Here is a 26175-nt window from a genome sequence, read left to right as displayed (position 1 = left end):
AACCATCGTTCACACCGCGAAAATCGGGAGGCTACGGTGGACGGATCACGTCATCAGGATGTCGGATAGCAACCCGACTAAAATGGTTCTCGAGAGTCATCCGACCGGTACAAGAAGACGTGGAGTGCAGCGAGCTAGGTGGGTCAACCAAGTGGAGGACGATCTGCGGACCCTACGCAGAGTGCGAAACTGGAGACAAACAGCCATGGACCGAGTGGAATGGAGACGTCTACTATGTACAGCAGAGGCCACCCCGGTCTCTAGCCTGATCGGTAAGGTAAGGTAAGATGGTAAACAACCGCAAGTCTTTTTTTTTTTTTTTTCTAAACCATAGGGGGATAAATCTGCTCATCAGACACCCTAACAGGAAGGTTAGGGTAGTGTGGGGATGAGGCCGTCTTCTACAGTGCCGGTAGAAGCCAGGACTACTCTTTCCTCGACCCACTAAAACACATTCCTATGGTCGCCAAACCCTACGTCTCTCCGGAACCACCAAGAAGGTATTGCTTCAGAGAGGGGCTAGTGCATATCGCACCCTCAAGGTTAGCTGCCGTAGCCTAGCAGCAACGAACATCGATGACTCGCACTGGAGAGTCCATCACGATAGCATGCTGGCGCTTAGCCAGTTTCCCGAGTGGTCCTCGCCACTCCCTTTGTCCTCGGAAGGCGGGCAGGGTCAACCCCGCCCGCGCCCTACTGCTGAGCGGACATCAAGAACTGATGCCCACGTGCAACCCGATCTGACCTGCCCGCAAAGGAAGGGTATCACTACCCTTCAGGCCCTATCAGATGCACCCGTAGGTTGCAGACAGCAGGATCTCACCTACCCCGACCCTTGCCGGGGACCCCTTTCCAACCGCGGGCTCAGATCCAACCCAGTAGACCGACGCCACGACAGCACCGCTACCGGGACTTCCTCTCCGCGGCCACTTAATCGCTGTAAGGGTCGATCTCGACCGCAGGGCACCGGTATGACCTACGAAGCCGACTTCGAACCCCTGGACCACCTCTTGTACTGCATCTGGACTAGCCATTCTCCGAGTCCACGCGCCACCTCCTCTGTAGCTCCCAGACGATATGGGTGATTGCCGTTGAAACGGCATTCCAGCTAATCTCATCCCTACACATTCTCTGGACCAAGTTGTCCGGAGTTGTGTCCTCCCCGCATGTGGCAAGCATGCGGTCACGCATTGTGCGGAAACGCGGGCACACGAACAACACGTGTTCCGCCGTTTCCTCTAAACCATTGCACACTGGGCATTCGGGAGAATCCGCATGCCCGAAACGGTGTAGATACTGTCGGAAGCAACCATGACCTGTAAGGACCTGTGTCAGGTGGAATGAAACTTCCCCATGGCGCCTATTAATCCAACTATCTACCCTCGGTATCAACCTATGGGTCCACCTTCCTTTGGTGGAACTGTCCCACGCGCGCTGCCATTTGACCATAGAGGCCATCCTGACAGTTTTGCGTATGCCTCTTGTGCCGCGCATTTCGAAGCACTCCATGTCCTCACTGATAAGAATGCTGATAGGCACCATACCAGTAATGACACCGAGAGCGTCGTGTGACACGGTACGGTACGCGCTTGCAACCCTCAGACACATAAGCCTGTAAGTACTTTCCAGCTTCCGTCGGTAGCATTCAGTACTTAGCGCGGTACCCCACGCCGGGCCGCCATACCTAAGTATGGACGTAGCAACACTAGCCAGAAGCTTGCGCTTACTGGCGTACACCGCTGAGCTATTGGACATCATCCGGGACAGTGCCGCAATAGCTGTGGAGGCTCTTTTACAGGCATAATCGACGTGGCTACCGAAGGTAAGCTTATCGTCGATCATCACGCCCAAGTGCTTGACAGAGCGCTTCGACAGGATAGTGCATTCTCCTACACTGATCTCCGTCTGCTGCGCCGACTGCATGTTGTTAACAACCGTCACCTCTGTCTTGTGGTGAGCCAGCTCCAGTTTTCTGGACCGCATCCACGCCTCCACAACCTTGATCGAGTGGTCGGTAGTCAACTTCACCTCCTCGATCGTTTCACCGTAGACTTCGAGCGTAATATCGTCGGCAAATCCGACAATCACCACTCCCACTGGGTACTCTAACCTCAACACCTCGTCGTACATGACATTCCATAACACCGGACCCAGGATGGAACCTTGCGGGACTCCTGAGGTTATGTGAAAGCACTTCCGACCCACCTCCGTGTCGTATACTAGTACGCGATTCTGGAAGTAGCTTCCGAGAATCTTGTACAAGTACTCCGGTATCCCCAGACGCAAGAGCGCATCGGCAATAGCAGCCCAACTGGCGCTATTAAATGCATTCCTTACATCCAGAGTCACTACCCCGCAGAAGCGAATTCCCCTCCTCTTAGGCTCGAGTGCTTTCTCGGCGGTTTTTGTAACCGACAAGATAGCGTCTACGGTGGACCTCCCCTTCCGGAAGCCATACTGGTTGCTCGAGAGACCATTTACGCCCTCAGTGAACTTCAACATTCTATTGAGGATGATCTTTTCGAGCACCTTCCCCGCCGTGTCAATCAAGCATATTGGTCTATATGCCGACGGGTCTCCGGGTGGTTTCCCCGCCTTTGGCAATAGTACCAGGCTCTGCCTCTTCCAAGCTTCTGGGAAAACTCCCTCGTCCAGGCATTTCTGCATAGCAGACCTGAACATCTCGGGAGCTTCTGCAATAGCTACTTTTAAGGCCAGGTTCGGAACTCCGTCCGGACCTGGGGCCTTACCTACGCTAAGGGACTTAGCTATCCCCGCAAGTTCCACATCGGTGACCCTTTCCTCATCGCCAGCCCCAGTCCCCGGCTGTCCTACGAAAGGAGGCCAAGGACTAGGATCATGACGCGGAAAAAGTCCTCCAATGATCCCCTGCAACATCTCTGGAGATTGCTCTGTAGGAGCCATCACACCTCTCGTCTTGGCCATAACGATCCTGTAGGCATCACCCCACGGGGTCGTATTGGCACTCTGACAGAGACCCTCAAAGCAGGCCTTCTTGCTTGCTCTTATCTCGGTCTTGAGCGCGGCTTTTGCAGCGGCGAACACCACCCGCCGTTCGTTTCGCTCTTCCTCTGATCGTGCTCGCTGCATCCGCCGCCTAGCCCGTAGGCAGGCACGGCGCAGGTCCGCAATCGCGTCGGTCCACCAGTAAGCCGGTGGCCTCCCATTTCTAGGGTGGACTCGCCTAGGCATGGTCGCATCACACGCACGTGAGAGCACCGCTACCAGCTCGTCGCCGTCTAAACCGAGTAAGTTTCGCTCACGGCGGAGCGCTTCCCTAAATACCTCTTCGTCGAAGTATGATGTCTTCCACCTACGAGGGCTTGGCCTTGGCCTAGCCGCCTCTTCTTCTATCCGCTGTCTGCTGTTGTTGTAGTCGATACTGTAGCGAACCGCCAGGTGGTCGCTGTGAGTGTAGCCATCATCTACTCTCCAGTTCGAACTACTTGTTAGGCCAGGACTACAAAAGGTCACGTCAATAATTGACTCCGCTCCGTTTCGACTATAGGTACTCTTGGTACCGACGTTAGCCAAGTCGACATCTAAGATGGCCAGTGTTTCTAGCAGGATCTGACCCCGCTGGTTCGTGAAACGGCTTCCCCATTCCACAGCCCAGGCATTAAAGTCACCCGCTATTACCACCGGCCTTCGCCCTGTTAGCACGGTCGTTAAGCGGTCCAGCATTTGCGTGAACCGCTCGATCGGCCACCGCGAAGGCGCATAACAGCTACAGAAGAAGACCCCGTTTACTTTGGCGACCACGAAGCCCTCATAGGTAGTAGACACCAACTCCTGCACGGGGTATTTACCCGTCGTCCATATCGCCGCCATTTTCCTGGTCCCATCCGAGGCCCAGTTGCCGTTGCCGGCGGGTACTCGGTATGGGTCCGAAATGATGGCGATATCCGTCTCCCACTCAGAAACCGCCTGACAAAGCAGTTGCTGAGCCGCATCACAGTGGTTCAGGTTCAGCTGCGTTACCTGCACTGTGATTTGTTGCTCACTGCGGCTTTCTTAAAGGCCGGGCACCCTGGACCACCCATCGCATGTCTGTTTTTCGAGGTTTTCCCGGTACAGATCATGCAGATGGGCGGACTCGTGCAGCTTTGGGCCTTATGACCTTCAGCGCCGCATCGCCTACACAGTTTGCGCCTGTCGGGGCCTTTGCAGTCCCACGACTTGTGTCCTGGTTCCAGACACCTGAAGCAAACCTCAGGTGGCTCGTGGAATGTCAGGTGACATACACACCAGCCCACCTTGATACTCCCTACTTTAACGGACTTTTTAACATCCGCCACAGGTAGCTGAACCAAAGCTATCTGTGTCCCTGCTGGCCCTCTCCGTAGCTTAACGGCTGCGGCGGCCACCTGCACATCGCACTGTTGCCGCAGTGCCGTGACGAGCTCTTCCACTTCGGTGATCTCGTCAATGTCTTTGACCTTCAGAGTCGCCTCATGTGTCAGAGCCCTCACCTGCACACCTTCGCCAAGGACCTCTTCTGCCAGCCTTTTGTAGGCGGCGCCCTTGTGCTCCTTCTGGCGCTTCAGCTCCAGGATCATCTCGCCCGTACGAGTACGTCTAATACTGCGTACGTCGGCTCCAAGACCCTCAAGCTTGGCGTCGCTTCGCATCGTCTTCAAGACGTCCGAGTACTTGGACTGTTCCGTCTTGATGACGATAGCGTCGCCTTTCTCACGCCTGGCACCTGCCTTCCTACGCCTTGGTTTGGCGTCCTGTACTTCTACCTGCGGAATCACCTTCTTCTTCTTCTTCCGCTCTACCTTTGTCCAAGGAGGGTCTTCTCCTTGGACCGCCCTGCTCTGTGGCTGCTGAGGGCCCACCATTGGTCGCAACCCCTTATTCCCATCATTCCGGGACGGGCCAGCCTTTTCAGGCCCACCCTTCCCAGCTTTCCGGGAACCCTGGCTGGGGTCCGACTTTCCAGCGTTACCACCGGCTTTCGGGGTTATTATACGCCTGGCCTTGCGGGCGCCGCCAGACAGCTCCTCACCTGACGGCTGCCTCGCCCGCTTCTGCGAATGCTTGTCACGTTTGTCACGAGCATTCGCTTCCACACTCCTCGGACTACCTGCGAAGGAGAAGGCCTCTGTTTGTGTAAACTTCGACACATTCTCCTTTGCTGGTTCCGCAGCCGTAGCAGCCAGCAACGCCACCGCGTGCTCCTGCTTGGCCTCATCGACAGACACTCTAAGTCTAAGCAAGGCCGTTTTCAGGTCCTTGCTTATGTTCGACTTAGTTGTCGCAAAGTCGATGATTTTGCCAAGCTGGTGCTCAGCAACCTCTAATGCGGGCCGTCCTTTACCAACTTCTTGGCTGATGGCCCTCAGCAGCCACGCTCCGTCCATGACCTCCACCGGCTGGCTTGCCGTGGAGTGGACAGGAGCTCCCACGCTTGAGCTACGTAAGCTACCAGCACCTGACTCCTCGCTTCTCCTTGTCGGAGACCTCATCAACCCACTTCTTGCGAAGGGGTTGATCGCACCACTACTTCCACCTAAGTTGTTTGATTTAGAATTCTTGCTCATTGTTCCCACGAGTTGCACGAGAAATAATGTCCACCACGCCAGAGCTCTGCATTAACGCGGTAAGGGACAGCATACTGTGGGGGGTGCCCAGGTACCCCACAGGCTCCGTTAAAGATCGAGCATCTTTTTCACCCCCTCGATCACTCATTCCTCGGCACGGGTCGCTTGACACCTTGAATTGGGGTTAGTAGTCCTATTCTTAGCCGGCAACTACGCGGCTGACTCGCAAGCGGGGGGGTGCGTCAGGCCCCAGGACATCCGTCCCTGCTGCCCCAAAATCAACCGCAAGTCTGAACAACAGGCAGTGGTCACCACAGGCGGGTGCACGATCAGCTCTAAGCGTTTACTGAAGCAATTGGAGGTCATGATCGACAAAATCTGAAATTCACCACGTTGGATATTCCTGCAAAAGGGCAAGCATGGCGATAATGGCATTATCAAAAATTATGTTAAATAGCTCGCCGGTAGTTTCGAGCAAGCGTAAACGCCGGTACGGCGCCGCTGCGTGGTCGAGTGCGCTAGTGGTCAGCCGAAACGTGAAGCGACTCGAGAGTACCCACAGGCTGATGTGCCTTAGGGTGGTTAGTACATACCGCATATAGTCTCAAAAGACGCGGAATGTGTGCTAGCGGACATGATGCCCATATAACTAGTGGTGGCAGAGGATGAAGAGTGCCTCGCGCGACGCGGCATATGAGGTGCGAGACGGATCGCCAGAACATCGTCAATGTTGAAATAGCAGAGAGAATGGGATTCCCCCAGCAAGGGTATATGGACACAAAGGCTCATATTGAGCATGTCTGAATGGACGAACAGGACCCATGGTGAAAAGAACTTTCACTTGACACAATTTCTGTCAGGCCATGGACACGCAGGCTCACGCTTCGTGAAGCAAAGGTCGAGTATGCGCAGGAGATATGCGGTAGAGATATCACTCCGGACAACACTGTTGAGAGGATGTGTACGGGGGCGGAAAAGTGGGATTCCGTTACTTTCACGGTCACCCGAATCGTACACGAACTACAGAGAAAATGATGGGCCGACCAACAGCAAGTTGAGTTGGCCCTCTTCCCATCCGAGAGCTTGAGTCCAACGGGTAATCTCTAGTACTAGTCAGGATCCATGCTTCCAGAAGAGAGAGGACGGTAGCTGGTGGAATGCTAACCTATAATAGAGCGTTCATGTCCCCCTCCATCTCGAAGTCATCCCTAACGGGCGTACCGCGAAGGTAAGGAAGAGTGAGAATCAGTTTTTAGTGGATCGACGAAACTCACATAACCCGAGGTACCACCGGAGCAGATTTTCTCGTTCTATTGAAAAAAAAAAGACACCAGAAAGAAAAAGTCATGTGCCTTTTTGATAATGGATTTTTTATAATCATAGCTCAAATTGAAGGCATGACACGGAAAATTCTAAGGTAAATACAACGTAAATCACACAGTATAGTTTATTGGCAATCGATGATCATTGAAAACAAGAGACGCGATAGTCACACATGATGGTGAGCATAAAGGTATGCAAATGATCAGGAGATGAAGGACTGAAGGTCAGTGGTAGTTAAAGGCAGTTCTGGTGGTTGTATCGAGAAAGAGCATGAGCAATAGCCAAATGTCTTCAATTGAATACAAACTCACGTGGAAGTTGGAAACCGGCCGCCACCGCTGCTGCCGCCGCCGTGTCTTGCTGTTGTTGTTGCTGCTGCTGCTGTTGCGAGTGCAAATGCAAGTGCATATGGGAGTGAGCGTGGTATTCACCAGCCAAGCGCAACTGTAACAAGTGAACAGACGATAACCACATACGAAACAACAGTTTCACACAGGGATCATCGGGGGGTAAGGTGTTTCGGGGATCCGATATGTTTGATTCATCTTTCTTCAATTTTCTATCTTTTATGTAGTATGCTCTGTCTTTCTATCTCGAAAATATTATTCTCTAACTTCTATCTTCTATATTCAACCTTCTATCTTCTATAGTCAACCTTTAATTTTCTATCGTCTCTCGTGCTTCAGCCATCTTATATCTACATAAGCTATCTCCTATCGTCAACCATCTATTTCTATCTTCAATGCACTATCTTCTGTCTTATATCTACTAACATCTGTCTACTGTCTTTCATGCTCAATCTTCTGTATTCTATGTTTTATCTTATTTCTGCTATCTTCGATGTTCTATCTTTCATTCTCTATCCTCTATCGCCTATCTTCTTTTATCTATCTTCTAACTTCAATATTCAATCTAACATTTTATTCTACTTTCTTATTCTTTTTTAAATATTATCTTATCTCATTTTCTCTATCATCTATCTTGTTATTAATCTATCTTGAAATTAAGAGTGGAATCAAACGCAACGGATCACGTTGATAACGACAGGACATGGGAGAATGTTCGTACGAAATGGGAAAAGATAGGAATCAGCAGAAGGTGACTGATACGTACCATCGTCGTCGGATCGGTCGGATCTAGTCCAATGAGATGTGGCGGCAGGCCCGTGACTGATTGTTGGAGATTTGGCAGTGTTCAGTACGTGCAGGTACGTTTGGTACGAGGGATGGTCAATACCAAGCGTGAAGAAAAGATTCGGATCGGGTCATAATGAGCCCCAATCCGAATAAAAGTGCAGCGCACCACGAAGAAGCAAGTCACGTCAGACGACAACAACCGGGTGCGGTTCCATAGTTTGGGCAGGGATTTTAAATTTGTTTTTGCAAACAGAATTTACAGTTTATATATTTGAAGCCCCACAAATATTCGTGTGATTGTATTCGATGGTTTAATAGTATCACCAGTTTATCAATCGATATCATTGTGTTAAGTTTAAATTGGAAGTTTTGATTTGGAGAATAAAATTAAGTCAAGACAGGATGTTTAATTTTTTATTCATATTTGGCAGGTACCACGCATTATCACGTCACATAGAAATAAAGATTTAGATGTTAGTTATCAATGCCCAGAAGTAAAAGATGAAGTAACGAGGGTCATATGAATAAAAAGTAATAAATATGAGTAATAATGATATGATATGATATAGAAATAAACACGTTTTATATTTAGAGCACCTTTAACGGTGCGCTTCTATACCCCGTTTGACAGCCCTTCATCATTGCAGCAAACTTTACCGGTCGCTGCTGGATGCGCTCGCAAAATAGTAGCGCTATGGGTGGGTGACCAAATATAGTAGCGGGACAGTTGCGCTGCTAAAAATTATATGGGAATATGACAGCCCTCCCGATACGAATCAAGGTGACTGATTTGATTGCTACCGGTGTGGAAAAGGGTGGTTAAGTCAAAATGGTAGCGCTGCGTGGGTTGCTCGAAAAGTAGCCGACGTTAATGTTGCTCTAAGAGCAGTAAATGTAATATAACCACGTATGTGGCAGCCCTAATCCTATCTAATGCATCTGACAGGAGCCAACATCTATCGTGTATCCACAATGGAATCCTTTGTGGATACACAAATGTTTACATACAACATGTTGGATTCTTAAAGATGGCGTCCTAGCACCCTGGTGAATATAACTTTTAGAACTTGAGCTTGATTGGCCGCCCGTAGATACTACTCCATCAGTGTCGCCAGACCAACACACTCACACAAGAAACCAATGAGATATCTGCCGGGGACAGCAGTCATCTTCTATTTTCGGCGACAATGGCGGCTGCCACGTCCGTCAGGTTGCTGGTCAATGTGGGGAAGGGGAAGAAAGTGATGATTGCAATTTATCCACAACAAACCTCTGCGTCTGCACAAATTCATGCGGATAATAGGATTCTCTCTCACGCCAATTTTCAGTGAAAATCTGGGTTGAGAAATTTCCCGTACAAAGAGGAGAGTGAAAATATGTTTTTACTCACTCGCATGCTGCGAGAATTCCATTTACCCTGCGTCGGCCGATCATGTTGTCTTTCCTTGACTGGTAGAGTGCGCGTGTCGCGGTTGTTTTTAGTAATGATCCAGGTTCAAATCCCGTCACGGGCACAATTTTTGTTAATTTGCTTTGAATATATTTTAGTGAGAATTTGATGAGGGAAACTTAAACAGAACGAGAAGAAATTATCCGCAGGTTGGAGCGATTTTCAGTTATCAATTATCGTTGTTCTTGAAAGAAGTACTGGAGGGGAAAACGTTTCTCAAGCAAAAGAATGAAAATAAGCTCTCCCACCGACGTAAAAATACGTTATTTCATATCGCCGAAACGAAAATTACGAACCCTGTAAAGGAGTACTGCTAGAATTTCCCACAGGAATTAATTAAGGAATCAATCCAGAACTTCTTTGGAGTTTTTTTCAGCAGCTCCTCCTAGAATGACTACAGAACTACCTTCGGGAATACTTTTAATGGATATACAGGTAGTTTCTCCAAAAGTTTTTGAGTGAATTTTTCTATGAGTTCCTTCGCGAATTAATCTTCAAGAGTTCCTCCAAAAATTAGTCCATAAAATCATACAAAATTATTTGGAAAATTCCGTCAGCATTTCTTTCGGAAATCTCCTCCATCAATTCTTTCGGGAATTACTTTGATGATTGATGCAAAAATTTCATTGTATATTTGACCTCCTTTGGAAAATTCTTCGGGCTTTTCGTTGGAAATGGTTCCTGCAATTTTTAAGCTACATCTTTCTTTCTGTAATTTTTAAGCTTTGTTTTTTTTTGTAAATTATTCTGAAATTTCATTTGGAAAGTGGGTAATTTCCCTGGATATTTCTTCAAGAGTTTCAGTGGAAATTCCTTCAGTTTTTCTTGAAAATCTTTCAAGAGACCTCCAAGAATTATTTCGGGAGTTCCTCCGACATTTCTTATAAGATTTCGTCCGTGAGCTTCTCCTGGAACTCTTTGGAGATTTCAGTAGTAAATACCTCTAAGAAGCCTGTTTTGACTTACTTATACAATTTTTAGGAGTTTTTTTTATTGGAATTTATCAGGATATTTAATCAAAACATTCACCGTAAATGTCTTCGGAAGTTCCTCTAGGAATGCCTTCAGGATTTTTCCTGGAATTCCTCCAAGTATTCCTTCAGATTTTTCTCTCGAAATGTTATGCAATTTTCTCCAGGAGTTTGTTTGAGTTTCCCTTCATGAACTCCTCCGATAATTAGCTTCTGTAGTGTTGTTGAGATAATACATAATATTTTTGGAATCTGTATTCGAAACTAATTCAAAATCCATTTTTTATAGTTTTACATACACGGAAATTATTTAAAAGTGGTTAGTATTTTTTTTTAATTATGCAAAATTAAAACGACATAACTTGAACAAAACCGCAAAGTGTTCTTTCAGGTTCATCTAGATAATATGGCACTCATCACACAGCAGGTCGGCTCCAGCAGATGCACGTTCTCCTTCATTTGAGAACTCCTCCACACAAAATTTATTCAAGAAGCAACCCTGACATAGCGCTCATGAAGAAGTCCTGAGAGAATTTCCCCAGCAATACTTCAGCAAGTTTTAGTAAAAATACCAGTAAATTTCCTCTAGCAATGTTTCTATGAGCTCACCTCCCAAACGTTTTTCAACAAATTGCCTGCAATTTTTTAATATACTTTTCCTTCGAATAGTTCTGCTAATTGTCATCATTTCCCATTTTATAGATTCTTGTAATGCTCCTACGAATGAAGTTGGACCTAAGAATGAATCTTATGTTATTATAAATTAATCTCGAGAGCTTTCACAGAGTTTATCCACGTTATAGAACTTCAGATGGAATCCCAGGAGAAATGTTAGGTAAAAATCATGAAGAAGTTCACGATGGAACTCTTGCAGAGATCTTTGATGAATTACTTTTAGGCATTTTCTAGAAGCTATCACAAGAATACTTGGAAGGACTTGAAGAAATACTTGGAGGAGGTCTTGGAGGAACTCCTGTAAAAATTACCAAAAAAAAAATCGGAAGGACTTCCGCAGTAATCTCTGCATGAGGTCCTAGAAATATTTTTGAATAAAGTAAAAGAATTCAAGGAAAAAACCTTAAGAATTGTCACAGTAAATTTCGAAATTCCCAGAATTATTCTGGGAACTTTCAGAAAAATTGAGGATCTTGCGCAAGAGTTTTTGGAAGAAATCCTGAAATAATTCCCTGATTACAGTTTTAAAAATTCCTGCAGGAAATTTCGAATGAATTTCCGAAGGAGCTGATGGAACAATTGCTGGAAAAACTTTCGTGAGAATTTCCTGAAAAATCTCCGACTACTTTAAGATGATTGTCCAGGTGAACTTCGAGAAGTATTCTCAGTGGAACTCCTGGAAGAATTTCCAGGATAAACTCCTATAGAAAAACTCCCAGTGGATATGAAGGTGAATTCTCAGAAGAAAATACCGGAAAAAGCGGAAGAACTTCTAAAAGAATTCTCTGAGAAACTAGAGAAGAAATTCCCAAATTAACGCCTGGAGAAATTCCCAGAGTAACTCCGGCAGGAATTTCTTGGGGATCTCCTCCTAAAGGAATTCTCCATGGAACACCTAGAGGAATAATTCAGCGGGGAATTCCTATAGAAGTTCTTCAATAGAAACTCATGGAATAAAACCCTTCAGAAACTCCTGGAGGAATTTCCGGAGTTACTCATTGTTGTGAACGAGCATCCAACGTGAGGCGAATGCCCCCTATGGAAGCGTCATCGGCAAGGCTCGTCTCATCACGACGACGGATGGACGACGACGAACGGGAGCAACAACAACAGAACGCCATCATCTGCAACAGCAGCAAGATGCTGCCCGCGCGATCTCCGCGAGATTACTTTTAATCCGTTTGTAATATTGTGTACATAATGTAAATAGTAGTCTTGTGTCAATAAATGTGCATGTTTTTATTATGTAATGTCTGCGTGTGGAAGTTATTCTCTCGGCCGCATATCCCGTTCCCCCGGACATGAAACTCATAGAGAAATTCCCAGTCGAGTTCTTCGAGGAATTCCCGGAAGAAACACTTTTGGAGAGATTCCCGGAAGGATTCCCAAAGAAGCTTGGAATTCTTGGAGAAATTTCTAAAGGAGTTGCCAGTGAAACTCCGAAAGGAATTCCCGAATTTCCCAGAGCAACTTCCTGATTACTTCTCGGAGGAACTTCTAGAGATATTCCCAATAGAACTCCTTGGGAAATTACCAAAGGAGCTCTTAGTAGGATTTCTTGTAGAAATCTCGGAGAGATTTCTAATGACAGTATGATTTGATAAAACGTACTGAACTCAGTATTATTACTTTTTAAACGTACGACCCAGTGATAACCAAAAAAAAAAAAATCAAGAAGTTGTAACGACTTACCTATCCGTTCTCGTTCGAGATGCGCTAAGGCAGTGGGGTTGCCGTAGAGTGCCGGAAACTGTGACGGATGCATCCCTCTAAAATAGGTGAGAAAAAAAAGAAATGTTCCAATTAAAATCAAAACGTTTGCTTACACACAACCCATAATACAAACCTCCGGTAGTACTCCATCCAGTGCGGTTCCAGTCGCGATTGACCCATGGCCGCGGCGGCCGCCGCCGCTTGTTGATTTTTCAGCTCGTCAAACTCCCTAAAAAAGATGTCCCTGTTAATCGTAGAGAACGGGCCAAAACTCGATCAATATCAAATTGTCAACATTAAAAGTCTGATAGGAGAGACAGAGAGAGTGTGAGATCATCTAAAACGGTTGCATCGGAACAGAACAACACAAACAGAAAACGGAACAACGGACAAACGGAAAGAAACAAAGAAATACATTGGTGACCTGTTTGTCAGGTACGTGCGCTATGGCACCATCAAAGAGGATTGGGTGGTGGGAGGTAGCGGGAAGTGACCGAAACAATCTAAAAGGTTTTCGAAACACCGTGGGGCAAACAGTGGAGCTAGTCTATATTTGAATTTGGATCGGAAGGATATGCGAAGATTTTAATTTACTTCGAGTACAGTACAGGATACTCTGTACTTCAAATTTAGCGTTTTACCAGACTAGTACCACGAAATGGATAGAGGTTTAGGATGGAAAACAGGATGGGAGCATAAATTTTTAGATCGAGCGTAATCAGTTTTGTATTGTATTAGACAAGCACAATTTGCGGTGTTTGAACCATGCAGCAATGTGTTACTGTATGATCCAAGCATTTATCTTTCGTTTTTTTAGAAACAACCAATTCAGAGGATGAGGACGGTGACGTTTGTTTAAGCAAATTAAATGTCAAATGAATAGTTGAAAATGAAATTGTTAAAATCTTCCAAATGAAATATGGCGACAAAATGAATGAACCTAGACACGAAATTCACAAATTAAACAAAACGGAACAAACACAAATGTCACAATAAACAAACGAACCGATGATGTACGTACAGTGTGTTAATATAGTAACAATTTGAAACAAGAAACAAAACAGATAAATGTCTGCTGAAGTTCTATACCTTTCTCTATTAAAAAGTGGATGATATGGCGGAGGGACCATCGTTTCCACAGGACTACAAATAAACCGGATTTACGGATGGAAATCAGGAGAAAAAGAAGAAAGAAAAAGAAAGAAGAAACAAGATAATCAAGATACGTATGGTTGCTGTTGATCGGAATAGAAGCGCGCACACGAAAATGGGGCCATTTGGGCCGCCATTTCGTGTGACAGGCTCTACGTTAATGCGTGTGAGTTTTTATATATAGAGATGTCAATGCACAGATATTGGTTGATTGTAGGATGTATGAGAGCGCAAAATCAATACAAGAGGTAGGTATTATGCCACAAGAGAACCCTCTCACTCTTCGGTTGTTCTTGAAAATGGACAAAACTGGATCAAAGCAAATGCATTCATCACACGAACTATCGTCGTTCTAGATCCTGACACGGGAATGTCCGTTATCATCGGAAAAGTGTGAGCCAAATAGAATAAATTTCGATTAGTGTTGTTGTTTCAACTATATTTTTGTTTGAGTCAATCAGATCTATAGTTAAATTAACAGAACTCTCAAAGTTCATTGGTATTTCTGAGAGAAGATCTATCAAATAAAGACTCATGAAAACAATGAGTTCAATGCGACCAAAGCTCATATCATTACGGCATTGATCCGATTCCGATTAAAGACGCTTTAATGCTTGTAATGCATCTCCGATGTACTGCAAGCATTAATAACGATAAGAAAAATAAAAAAGTAGTAATTTATATCATTTTTCATAAATCTTTCAGACTAGAATAGACTTATGTCCAATGTCCATGGCTGGATCAACTATGAAAATAGCTGAAATACGGAAACCATTTGGCCCATTATGTCCGATCATAAACAAATGCTCCCCAAAACTTTCGCCGATCAATTGGAAGCATTGAACAAACGTACCTGAAACCGACGTGGGGCCGGGCGTATTCCGACAGCTGTCGCAGTGCCGGCGTGTCCGGGTACGGTTTGATGTCTGGCTTCATCGATGGTGGCTGCTGCCCAGGATGACCCGGATGGCCAGGATGACCCGGCAGGGGACCTCCGGGACCCATGGATCCCGGACCGCCAGGAGGTTTACCGTGCTGTTGGGCTGCTTGGGCAGCTGCGGCCGCTGCCGCTGCCGCCTGTTGCTGCTGGTGCTGATGTTGTTGTGCTTGAGCGGCCTGCTGTTGTTGTTGCTGTTGCTGCTGTTGAGCCTGCTGAGCCTTCCGTTCCCGTTCCTTCTCCGCCAGCTTTCGGTCACGATCCTCTCGTTTCCGGGCCAGTTTGGAGTCGGGCGTTGGTTTGAACTCCAGATCCGTTCGACAGCAGGAATTGTAGTCACCTCGATCGCATCGACGAACAAATCTGGGTGGGAATAGTTGAGATTGAGTTCATGCACAGGGACCTTTGATTCTAACGTTCCGTCCTTCTAGCTTATGTTCAAACTTTTAATATGACATCTATTTTTCAGAATAATGCATCTAAACATTTCATGAATCAATTAATCACAACTTCAATATGAAGTGAATCAGACACGAATCACTTTAAATTTCTGCATGATCCAAGGCATGATCACATTAGAAAAATCAACAAACAACGACAATTGAAACTGCTTTCAAAGAAGGAAACGGAAATCTCATCCCACTCAAGTGAACCCCCCACCCCAAGCATACTCACATCGCCGACTGCGACCGATGGCACTCGGTGTCGTCCGGTTTCGCCTCCGGGCTCGGCCCCCGGTTCATGTCGTGCACCGGCGATGGCGGTTCCGGATCCGGATCGATGTCCAACGTTTCGATGTGGACCGGCTCGTTCGGATGCGGATGGTGCGACGGAGGCCCATGATGACCCGGCGGAGGTCCATGACCGCCCGGGTGGTGTCCGGGGTGACCTGGGGGTGGTCCCAAGCCTACGCCACCGGCCGCTGCATGGGCATGCGCTCGCAGGGCATCCATGTGGCTCGTTTTACCACTGACCTGCAGCTGGTTCTCGATGAAGGGATTGTGCGGCCCAGGCGGGTACGGCGACGGATGATGCGGTGCTCCTTGGAAGGGACTCCCACTAGGAGGACCGGGACCACCGGGGGAAGGACCTCCGGCCGGACCACTACTGCTTTGGCTACTGTTGCTGCTGTTGTTGGGTCCTCCGGGTCCGGAGCCAGGTTTGGAACCTGATCCGGAGAGACCGGAGGATGATGAGGAGGAATTTTGCGGGGGTTTCGATCCGGATTTATTCTTATCACCAGCGTTGCCGTGAATCTGCGAATCTTCCGGTCGTGGCGGAGGAATGCTTGTGGGATGACCCGGATGGAGCATCGGATTGTCCAACGGGGATCCTGCCGGTTTCATGTACGAGAAACCAGGACCGTAAGCAGGTCCGTAAGGATACGGAGCGTAGAAGGGATTGTGATGGTGAGGACTGAACAGGGAAGGATGGACGAGTGGATACGGTTGCGAGGGATGCATCACTGATCCAGGCATGCCTGGAATTGGTCCGGTCATGGGGAGTGGCAGTGGCATTTGCGGATGTCGGATGACTGGAGGTGACGCCCCGGGTCGGAACGGATGACTTGGAGGTGGTGACCGCTGACCGGCCTGACTGTACATTTTGCTTAACGGGCTAGAGATGAGCGATGAGGAGGATGAGGATGGCGGAGGAGGAGTCATGTGCGGTGATTGTTGACGCATTATTTGACGATCCCGTTCGATGGACGCCGCGGTAGCTGCCGAGGGGTTCGACGGGTGATGACTTAGATGCATCGGACTCGCCCGACTGAGACTGGAACTGGTTGAGTTGGCAGGTGAACTAGACCGATGGTGATGGGACGATGGGAATCCACCGGGACCGGATGGCGGTTGTTGTACACTGGGACTGGATCGACTGAGACTGGATGGAGCTGTGGGAGTTGACGGCGATTGTACCAAAGGACTTGGTTGATGAAGCGACGTCGGAGGATGGTGTCCTCCAGGTGGATTGTTAGATACCGAGGGAGACCTACGACCGGCGCCGGCCACTTCCATCAGACTACCTAAAGCGGATGGCGTTGGGCCACCAAGAAGTGGAAGAGCACCTGCAGGTCCCCCCACACCTCCCAATGGGTGTGGTAAGAGACCAGCATGACCCAGAGATCCGGCTAGATGTGCCGGATGATGAGGTGGTAGCTGCATCGCCGGGTGTCCAAGATGCAATGGAAGAGGATGCGTGAGCATTCCATGAGGCGTTGGAACTCCCTGGAGCAGAGAATTGATGGGAGATGCCCTCGTCGGTGGAAGATCTCGAGGATGCGGTTGGTCTGAAGGGCGCATTGGTGCCGGTGACTGAGAATTCATGCCAGGAGCTGAGGAAGTTGGCGTGGTGGCCGAACTCGAAGTAGGGGTCGTGCTCGGTTGAAGTCGGGAACCTTCCGATGGTGGTAGTGGTTGACGGTGGGCTGCGGACAGATATGGACTGCTTGGCATGTGCGATGGTAAACTGGTATTTGGTAACATGTGAGGTGGTTGCTGCTGATGCGGTGGTCCCGTCGATGGAGGTTGAGATCCTTGCGAAGGATGCGACGAAGGTGGTGGCTGATGAGGTCCGGAACCCAGGGGAGGTCCATGCCCTGACTGGGATACTGGAACCGGTGATGAATTGGACCCCATTAACGACGGATGTGACCCCGACATTAGTCCAGGATTCACAATACCCGGATGTCCGGAATATCCAGATGGGGGCATTCCTGGATGGCCAGATTGGGGTGATGCGATGCTTCCGTGCATTGGAGGTTGCGAACTGCTGTTGTTGCTGTTGCTACCTTGACTGTCCTGGTTCGGAGTGATGGCTAAACGGGAAGACGCTGAAACATCCAATGGAGTTTGGTCAGCAAGGGGCGAATAGGTTGAACTTTTCATAAGATTGTCCGCTGAAAAGCTGGTCTTCATACCTGACATCGATTCCGGTGGAAGATATTTCAAGTCCTGAGGTTGCTGCTGTGACGAGGGTGGTTGTCCTGGCGGACCTTGTTGACCCGGTGGACCATGACTTCCTGGTGGTCCGTAGGATGGATGTGGCCCCGGATATTTACCCATCGGATCGAATTTCATCATTCCGCTGGGGTCATACGGTGGCTGACGGAGCATACCTAACTGATCCGGATAGTGGCTCTTTGGCATGAGCGGCAATCCAGTGGGCGTTCCGGCACTGCCACTATCCGAGGCCGGAGAAGGAGCAAACTTTGTCCGCTCATCCGACGGGTTGTACTTCATGTTAAGTCCAGCCAGATCTTGAGGATAACCCTTTGGAAGCTGCCCATCTGGAGGACCTCCCGGAGCACCAGCACCGGGACCGATTTTCATCGATAGGGCACTATCTTGCGGAGGATATTTGCCTGGTTCCATGAATCGTTTCATATCGTACTCGAGTGGTTCCTCCTGTCCGTATTTCATAGGGCCATCTGTCGATTGCGGCGGATATTTTACATCACCATACTTGAGACCATCCTCGCTATTGCCATACTTTATATGGCTTTCGTAGGCAGGTTTCATGGTCAAGTTCTCCGGGTCGTATTTGCTCTCGGGAGGAGCATCTCCTTGTCCAGGGGTGCCGGTTTCCCTCATAAGCTTGGCCTCGGATTTGATTTCAATCTTCAGTTTGAGATCTTGAGGTTGTTCGACGATTGGCGGTTGAGTTTCTGGCGGTTCCTCACCCGGTTCCTTCTTGATGAACACATCCTTCGCGTTGAACCCGGTGGGCGGCGGTGCTATACTATGAGGATTGAGTTCTTGCTTCATGTTGGCAAGTTTAGAGAGCATCTCCTGTTCGTTGGGAGGAGCTTGTCCCGGTAGAGGAACGGCAGCGTTGGCTGCGGTTGGAACCGCACCAGATTCCGGCGTTGGTAGGATCGCTGGAGGCATCGCAGGAGAACCTTCAGCGGCTTTCTCTGGTGGTTCCTCCGCCATGGTTGTAGGAACGGCTGCCATGGCTTCCTCCGGCGTTGGCACTGGCGCGGGAGCAGGTGTCGCTACCGGGGTTGTCGTCGCCGTCGAAGGTGGAGTAATGTCTTCCGTTTCGGGAAGTTTGGCAGTGTCGGCAGCCGTCGGAAGGGCCGCAGTAACCGATGTTGGAGCTGCCACCACGGTTCCATCCTCTTCCTTCTCTTCGCCGGTTTTGGTGACGGCCGTAGCTGGATTGCTGCTTTCCGGCGATTCGGTGACCATCGGTTCCGCAGTGGGACCAAGCGAGAGAGGATCCTTCTCTTCCTCCTTGGCCGATGGTGCTGTCGGAGTCGCTGCTGCTGCACTAACATTGATACTGACTTCGGTAGCTGCCTCACTGTTCGATTCGGCTTCGTCCAGAACCGATCCGGGTCGGCTATCCGTGGTAATACTTTCCGTGGGGCTCTGTGAAATAACAAACAATTAGTTTCATAAAGTTTAGAAAAGGAGACATCAATACTCACATCAGATCGTTTCCGCTTCTGTCCATCTTTGTCGTCGCTTCCGTCTGGATCCAACTCATTGGCCCGCTTCTTGCCCTTGTTCGGTGTGTCCGTTTTTCCTTTCGTCTTCTGTCCCTTCCCCGTCGATTCGTCCTTTTTACTGGGAGTCTTCGGGCTGTCGATCGGTGTTGTGTCCGGAGTTTCCGTTCCACCCCGTTTGGGACGCTTACCGCTGACGCTGACGTTGGAATTGCTGTTGGCGTTGGCCTGCTGTTGCTGTTGCTGCTCTTTCGCCGTCGGTTTCTGGCGAGTTCTCATCCTCGAAGGAGAATCCTCACCCGTTTCTCCTCCCCCTCCTCCGTTACCGGTTGCCGCTGCCGTTGCAGCTGCTGCTGTGGCTACTGCTGGCGTTGCCGTAGCCGTCACTGGTGCACCCGCTGAAGCCGTCGTTGTGGTAGTGGTTGTTGTCAGTGTTGTTACGACAGTACACGCAGTTGCTGCTACTGTCGTTGCCGCTGCTACGGCTGCTGCGGCACTTTCCTTGATGGCCTTGGTGGCACTGGAGTCCGAGTCGCACTCGCTGATGTCGTCCTCGGTGACGGAACTGTTCTCCTCCTTGGAGATCGGTGATGGCCGCGACGATTCCGTTACGGCCGGTTCGGGTGTTGCTTCTTTCTTGTTACTGTTTGGCGGTGTGTTGTTGCTGCTAGCATTACTGTTGGTACGCGTGTTGCGTCGACGCAGTGAACCGGCACGGCGTCGCCTGTGCGGTCGGTTGTTGTTCGCCCCTGGGGTCTTCTTCCACAGGTAGTAGAACTCGACTAGCTCGGGCTACAATTTGGATTGAGATCAGGAAAGTTATTCAGTTGCTGATCTTTTAGTTCTTCAACCAAACTTACCGTAGTTCTGTGTGGCAGTAAATCTTTGTGGATGCGAAAAAAATTCTTCCCAAACTGACGCAGACCCTTGATGAAGCGTTTGGTTTCCTCCTCGGTCCACTTTTTGTCGATTCCCTTTGTCACCGGACACTTGAGCAGTGCTTCTAGTGCCTTTCCGGCGTCGTACCCAGAGTCGTGTAACTGCGAGGCCATTAAACAAACGATAAGAACAACTTCACCATATTACTCCCCTAGAAACTACTTACAACATCAAAAGCGTTTATCGTTGTATCGTCGCGACTAGCTGCCATGCAACCATCCTCCTCGCACATGCCCTGGAACGCTGAGATTGAACGGGCGGCAGTCAGGTACATCAACAGGTCGTTGTCAATGTAGATGCCGGGGGTCCATCTCGGATCCTCTAGGTCGCGTTCTTCATCGTCATCGGAGCGGTAGTTTTCGATCGGTTGGTAATCTGGTAATGTTGCCTACGAGGCGTGAACGAAAGAACGAGGACGAGACCGGAGAAGGAATACAACGACAAACGGGATTAGTATCCGGAATACGATACGGCTTTGCATGGTTCGGCCCGGTCGGGCTTAACCACGTGATGATTGAAATGAAGCATTGATGGAAGGATTGCAAAAGCAATGAAGGCTAGTGAAGCATGCAAAACGAAAACATAAGTTAAGAAGTTAGTACACGGAATCAACCAATTGTCCAAATCGTTTGTTATTATTGTATAATAGCATTATATTACAAGGTGGATTGAACGATGACACTAAACGAGTTTTATTTTTGAACAAAGTTTCGACGCAAAAAAAAAACAATTTCGAAGTTGGATGGAATGAGTTCACTGTGTTCACGAAAGTTAGCATCTATTATAGCTGCTGCACTATTGATGAGAGATTTCAAATGAATGGTCCCAACAGCGTTTGTTTTTTAATTCGATTATAGTTTGGATTTTCCTGCTATTCCAAAGTGTTTTTTTACCCAAATGTGCCCAAAAGTAAGGGTTCGATCTTATGACGCACATGCGATGTTGACGCCAGTAACGGCACTTGAAAGAATTCTTAGAGTAATTCCAGAAAAAACCCGCTAGAAGATTTTTTGGGTAGATCCGAAGAGAAATTTCTTGAGGAATTCCTCGATCAATCACTGGAGGAATCCCCAAATAAATCACAAGAAGAATTCTTAAAATCCGAACTTAGGAACCCCAATTGATATTCTTGGATAAATGTCAAGTGGAATCCCCGAAGAACTCTTCAGAGGAATCCCTGTAGGAATCCCAGTAGAAAAACCTCCAGAATAATTTCCGGAATTAAACCCCTGAGAAATCCTTGGATGAATTTCTGGGTCACTATGCGAAAGAACTCCGAGAAAAAATCCTAATTAAATATCTGAAGGAATTCCTGGAAGAATCACATGAGAAATTTCTGTAGGTATACCAGGAATTCCTGACAGAATTCCCTGTTGGAATTTCTAGAAGGATCACTGGAAGATTACTTGATGAATCATCTCAGGTGTGAATCCTTGGAGAAATCTCTGATTAACTTACCGGATAAACCTCTGGTCGTAATCCAGGATGAATTCCTGTTGCTCTAGAGATAAGAATTACTGGAAGAATCATAGTAGAAGTTTCTGGAAGAATACAATTAGGAATTCATGGAAGAATCTGAGCAGAAATTTATGAAGAAATTCTGGTCAGGAATTCCTTTTTTCTATTTTTTTTAATCCTGAAAAAAAAAAATCTCTGGAGAAATTTCCTATAAAATCTTTATAGAAACCCCTGAAAGAATCTCTAGAGAAATCTCTCGAGGGACCTCTAGATAAAAATTACTTTACAGATCCTGGAGGAATTTCAGGAAACATTTCTGGATAAATGGCAAGTGGAATGCCTGGAGGACTCCCCGGAGGAATCCCAGTAGAAATACCCGGAATGAATCCCAGGAGAAAATCTTGAATTATTACGTGGAAGAACTCCTGGAAAAATTCTTCATGGAATAGCTGGAGGAAGCACATGAGAAATTTCTATAGGATTACCAGAAAGAAATCCTTGGTAAAAAATTCTAAGAAGGATTTCTTGGAGATATCTCCAGAAAACTTACAGCAGAAATTTATAGTCGAACTCCAGGATGATTTCCTAGAAAAATCATGTAGAAATTACTAGAATAATCCTAGTAGGATTTTATAAAGAAATCGCAGCAGACATTTTTGGAGAAATTCCGATCAGGAATTCCCGGAAGAATCCTTTCATGATTTTTCGGGGAATCACAGGAACAATTCCATTAAAAAATCCTGAAGAAATAAACCTCTGGAGAAATTTTGTACTAAGCCCATAAAGAAACCCTGGAGGAATTCCTAGTGAAAACGAAATTGATGAATCACTGGAGGAATCTCCGATGAAACCCCATGAAGTATAATGCTGGAGGCATCCCAGGAAATATTCTTGGATAACAGTCAAGTGTAATGTGTAGGACTCCTCGTAGGAATCCCAGTAGAAATCCCAGAGAAAATCTCCGGAGAAATTCCGTAAAAATCCCTAGAGAAATTACAGGAGTAATATGCGGAAGAGCTCCTGAAAATCTAAAGGAATTTCTGGGAGAATCACATTAGAAATTTTTGTATGAAACCCCGGAGTTCCAGTCACAATATCAGAAGGAATCCTAGTCGGATTTTTTAGGGGGATCCGTAGAATTCTATGGAAAGAACCCTTAGAGTAATCTCTGGGAGAAATCACAGACGAAATTTCTGGGTGAACTCAGGAAGAATACAAATATCAGCAATATCAGCAGTAGTTCTAGGAGAAATACTAGCAGATTTTTTTTTTGAGAAATTCTCAGAAGAATAACATGAGGAACTACTAGAAAAATGTTAGAGAAAAAAATCTATGAAAGAATTCCTTAAGGAATCCTTAGAGGAAGTTTCGCAGCAATCACAAAAGGCGTTTCTGGAGAATCTCAGGACCAATTCATGTGAATCTCAGCAGGAATCTCTGCTGTGATTACTGTAGGAAGATTTCTGAAGTAATCCTAACAGAAATAACTAGACGAATACCAGCAGAAATTTCTTGAGGACACACAGAAGCAATCCTTGGAAAACAATCTCTCGAGGAATTGTTTAGGGATTTTTAGGAGAAATTACATAAAGAATTGCTGTGGAAATGCCAGGAGGAATCCCATTAGGCAGTTCTAAGTGAATCTAAGCAGGTGTTACTGAAGGAACCCTAACAGGAAACCCTGGAAGAAACTTAGTGAGAATTTCTGAAGGAATCATGAAAGGAAACCTTAAAAAAAATGGGTCGAGGAAGTCCTTAAGGATACATCACAGTCACAGGAACTCCAGGGTGAATCCCAACAGGAATTACTGGAGGCATCTCTGAATTTCGTCCTTTAAAACGAGATTCATGTTGGAGATTGTTGTTACTTTATAAGGACTTCAACATTTAATGTTCGATCAATTCGAGACGTAAACAAAAAATGATAATATAATATGATACGAGTATGTATTCGATAAGGCATTACTAAACAGTTGAAGAACTTATGTAAGGTGAGGTTTAGGTGAATTAACGGGAAAAGAATGGCAGACGAGTTCAAGATTTCAGAGGCATACCAGGGATTTTCAAGGGGTTTCAAAGGCGATGCGTTCCATGGGTGTTCCAAGAGGTCCAGATTTCAAAGGTGTTCCATGGGTGTTCCAAGAGGTTCAGATTCCCAAGGTGTTATAGGGGTTCTCATTGTGTTTCAGGGGGTGTTAGAGTCGTTCCAGAGGGTTTCAGGGGGTTTTAGAGTGGCTTTCCTGGGGTTCAAATGATTTAAGCAGGTTTCATGGACAATCTAGAACTTTTCAGGAGTGGTTTAGGGGTGTTCCGAAGATCTTCCAGGAAATTTCAGGGGGTTTCAAAGGCGTTGTAGGGGGTTTCGGGGCCGTTCTATGGGCTTCGAGTTTCAGAGCTTATAACTTATAAGGCATTCCAGGAAGTTTCAGGGGCGCTCCTGACTCCTGTTTCAGGTGGTGTCAGAGTCATTCCAGAGGGTTTTGGGAGGTTTCAGAGGATTACAGTAGGTTCCAGGGGCGATTCAGAAGTTTCCAAGGGAATCTTCAGGGGCGTTCCGAGGGTCTTCCAAGAGGTTCCAGGCAACTTCAAGGGCGTTGCAGGGAAGTTCTAGGCGGCTTAAGGTTTCAGAGGGTATAAGCGACGATCCAAGGGATTTTCGAAAGAAATTAGGGGTGTTTCATTGGTGGTTTTAAGGACAAACGCCTTGAAATCCCGCTTCAACAGTGTATCAGAACTTCAGACGACAAATCTCAAAAAGAAAGCTTTAAACTACAGTGCATTTTATTATTCTGTTCTTGCTTAATAAGCTTAAAATAAGAAGTTCAGTTGCGCTGGTTTTGTTTACGAAGAGATTTGTGCGCTCGAAATCGTGAGTACCCAGCCAACACGAAGTCGTATATGATGGTGAATAGGATGCTAAACTGGAGGCCATATGCGTACCTGCTTCCATTTAACCGTGTGTAAAGTGTGCGTATATCGACTCCACTTTTGCATCCTATCCAACATCATATGCGATCGTGTGTTGACTGGGTAGGTGCCAAAGTCGGCCATTTTGGGATTCTTACAAGTCTGTCCAAGGCGTTCCTGATTCCTGAAACTACATGAAACGTCTGAAAACGCCTTATAAATTCTATGGAACACCCTTGAAATCCTCCTAATATCTTCTAAAACGTCTTGAAACTTTCGTCTTTGAAAGTTTTCTGAATTCGAACTTGGATGTTTGTACTCTGTGCTGGTGGTGTAATTATGTTGAGATTTCGAAAGTCTACCCATGATTCTTCCTCCTCATCCTTCCAGAATTCCTCCAGAATGAATTTAAACATTTTCAATTTTTGTCATAGTTTTTCCTTGAAATTATCAAAGATTGTTTATTTCTGGCGTTCTCCAGTTTATCTTCCCAAGAATATCCAGAGGTTTTTACGAATTTGTTTCCATAAATAATCTCATTCCGAAATTTTTCACGATTTCAGGTTTTTCGAGGTTTTTCACGGGGTTTTTCTTCCTGAGTTTCTTTCTGGATTCCTCCCGGAGATCTTTCCAAAATTTCCAAAGTTCTTCCAGGAATTTCTCTTAGTGGTATCGGGATAGTTTTCCAAGAGTTTCTCTATGGATTTTTGCAGAAGTTCTTCCAGGGATTTCTTCCAGTGACAGTTTTCAAATATTTCTCGTGAATTTCCTTGCGGGATTCTGCACGTAGTTTCTCCTGGATCACTTTGAGAGGTTTTCATAGTTCCTTCGGTGAAACTGGATCCATTTCCTCACTTTTTGGTTTTTGATTTTTTATAAAATAACGAAGCAATATTTTCAAAATCAGTTTTCGTGCACATGTGGAGTATGGATCAAGGTATCTCCTGATTTTTTTTTTCAGATGGAAAATGTTTTTAGTTTTCGCAGAAACCATTTTTAAACAAAATTTCACAAAAAAAAATGGTTTCTGCAAAAACGAAAAACATTTTCCACCTGAAAAAAAATTCAGGAGATACCTCGATCCATACTCTAAATGTGCACGAAAACCGATTTTGAAAATATTGCTTCGTTATTTTATAAAAATCAAAAACCAAAAATATGAGGAAATGCTTCCAGTTTCGCCTTAAATTTCTCGAATATTTCTTCCTGGGATTAGTCCCAGGACATTTATTTCCAAGATTTTCCAGTTTCTCTCTGGGTTTCTTCCGTAGTTCCTCTCAAGATTTCTCCAATAAGTCTTTGCGGAGATTTTCGCAAAATTTTACCGTGATTCCTTCAGATATTTCTCCGGGAATTTCTTACAAGATATCTCGTGAGCTATCTCTGGAGATTTTACGAAATAACCTCTTTGAAACAATCCTGCAAGAATTCTGGGAGCAATTTTTAAAGAAACGCCAAAGAGGAGCATCCAGAATCTCGGGATAATTTCTGGTA

The 26175-nt window shown here is 46.6% G+C and overlaps 1 protein-coding gene across 11 annotated transcripts in view; it reads right to left on the bottom strand.

Annotated features, from left to right (window-relative positions):
- Positions 1-26175, bottom strand: part of LOC109416471 (arginine-glutamic acid dipeptide repeats protein) — a 220974-nt gene that overhangs the window by 12267 nt on the left and 182532 nt on the right. For 2 of the 11 annotated variants that reach the window (XM_062853708.1, XM_062853709.1), the window contains exons 5-14: positions 20483-20704; positions 20238-20417; positions 19360-20169; positions 15600-19300; positions 14841-15287; positions 13925-13978; positions 12969-13079; positions 12815-12891; positions 8004-8059; positions 7202-7334 (exon numbers count right to left, since the gene is read on the bottom strand). In XM_062853708.1, the coding sequence (XP_062709692.1) occupies positions 7202-7334; positions 8004-8059; positions 12815-12891; positions 12969-13079; positions 13925-13978; positions 14841-15287; positions 15600-19300; positions 19360-20169; positions 20238-20417; positions 20483-20704 (5791 nt within the window). The remainder of the gene's footprint in view (positions 1-7201; positions 7335-8003; positions 8060-12814; positions 12892-12968; positions 13080-13924; positions 13979-14840; positions 15288-15599; positions 19301-19359; positions 20170-20237; positions 20418-20482; positions 20705-26175) is intronic. The other 9 variants (XM_062853710.1, XM_062853718.1, XM_062853715.1 and 6 more) reach the window with 7 other exon arrangements.

Source organism: Aedes albopictus, chromosome 2, assembly GCF_035046485.1.
Source record: "Aedes albopictus strain Foshan chromosome 2, AalbF5, whole genome shotgun sequence".
Taxonomy (NCBI): domain Eukaryota; kingdom Metazoa; phylum Arthropoda; class Insecta; order Diptera; family Culicidae; genus Aedes; species Aedes albopictus.
The sequence above is the reverse complement of the archived record's forward strand: the minus strand, read 5'-3'. Positions and strand labels throughout refer to the sequence as shown.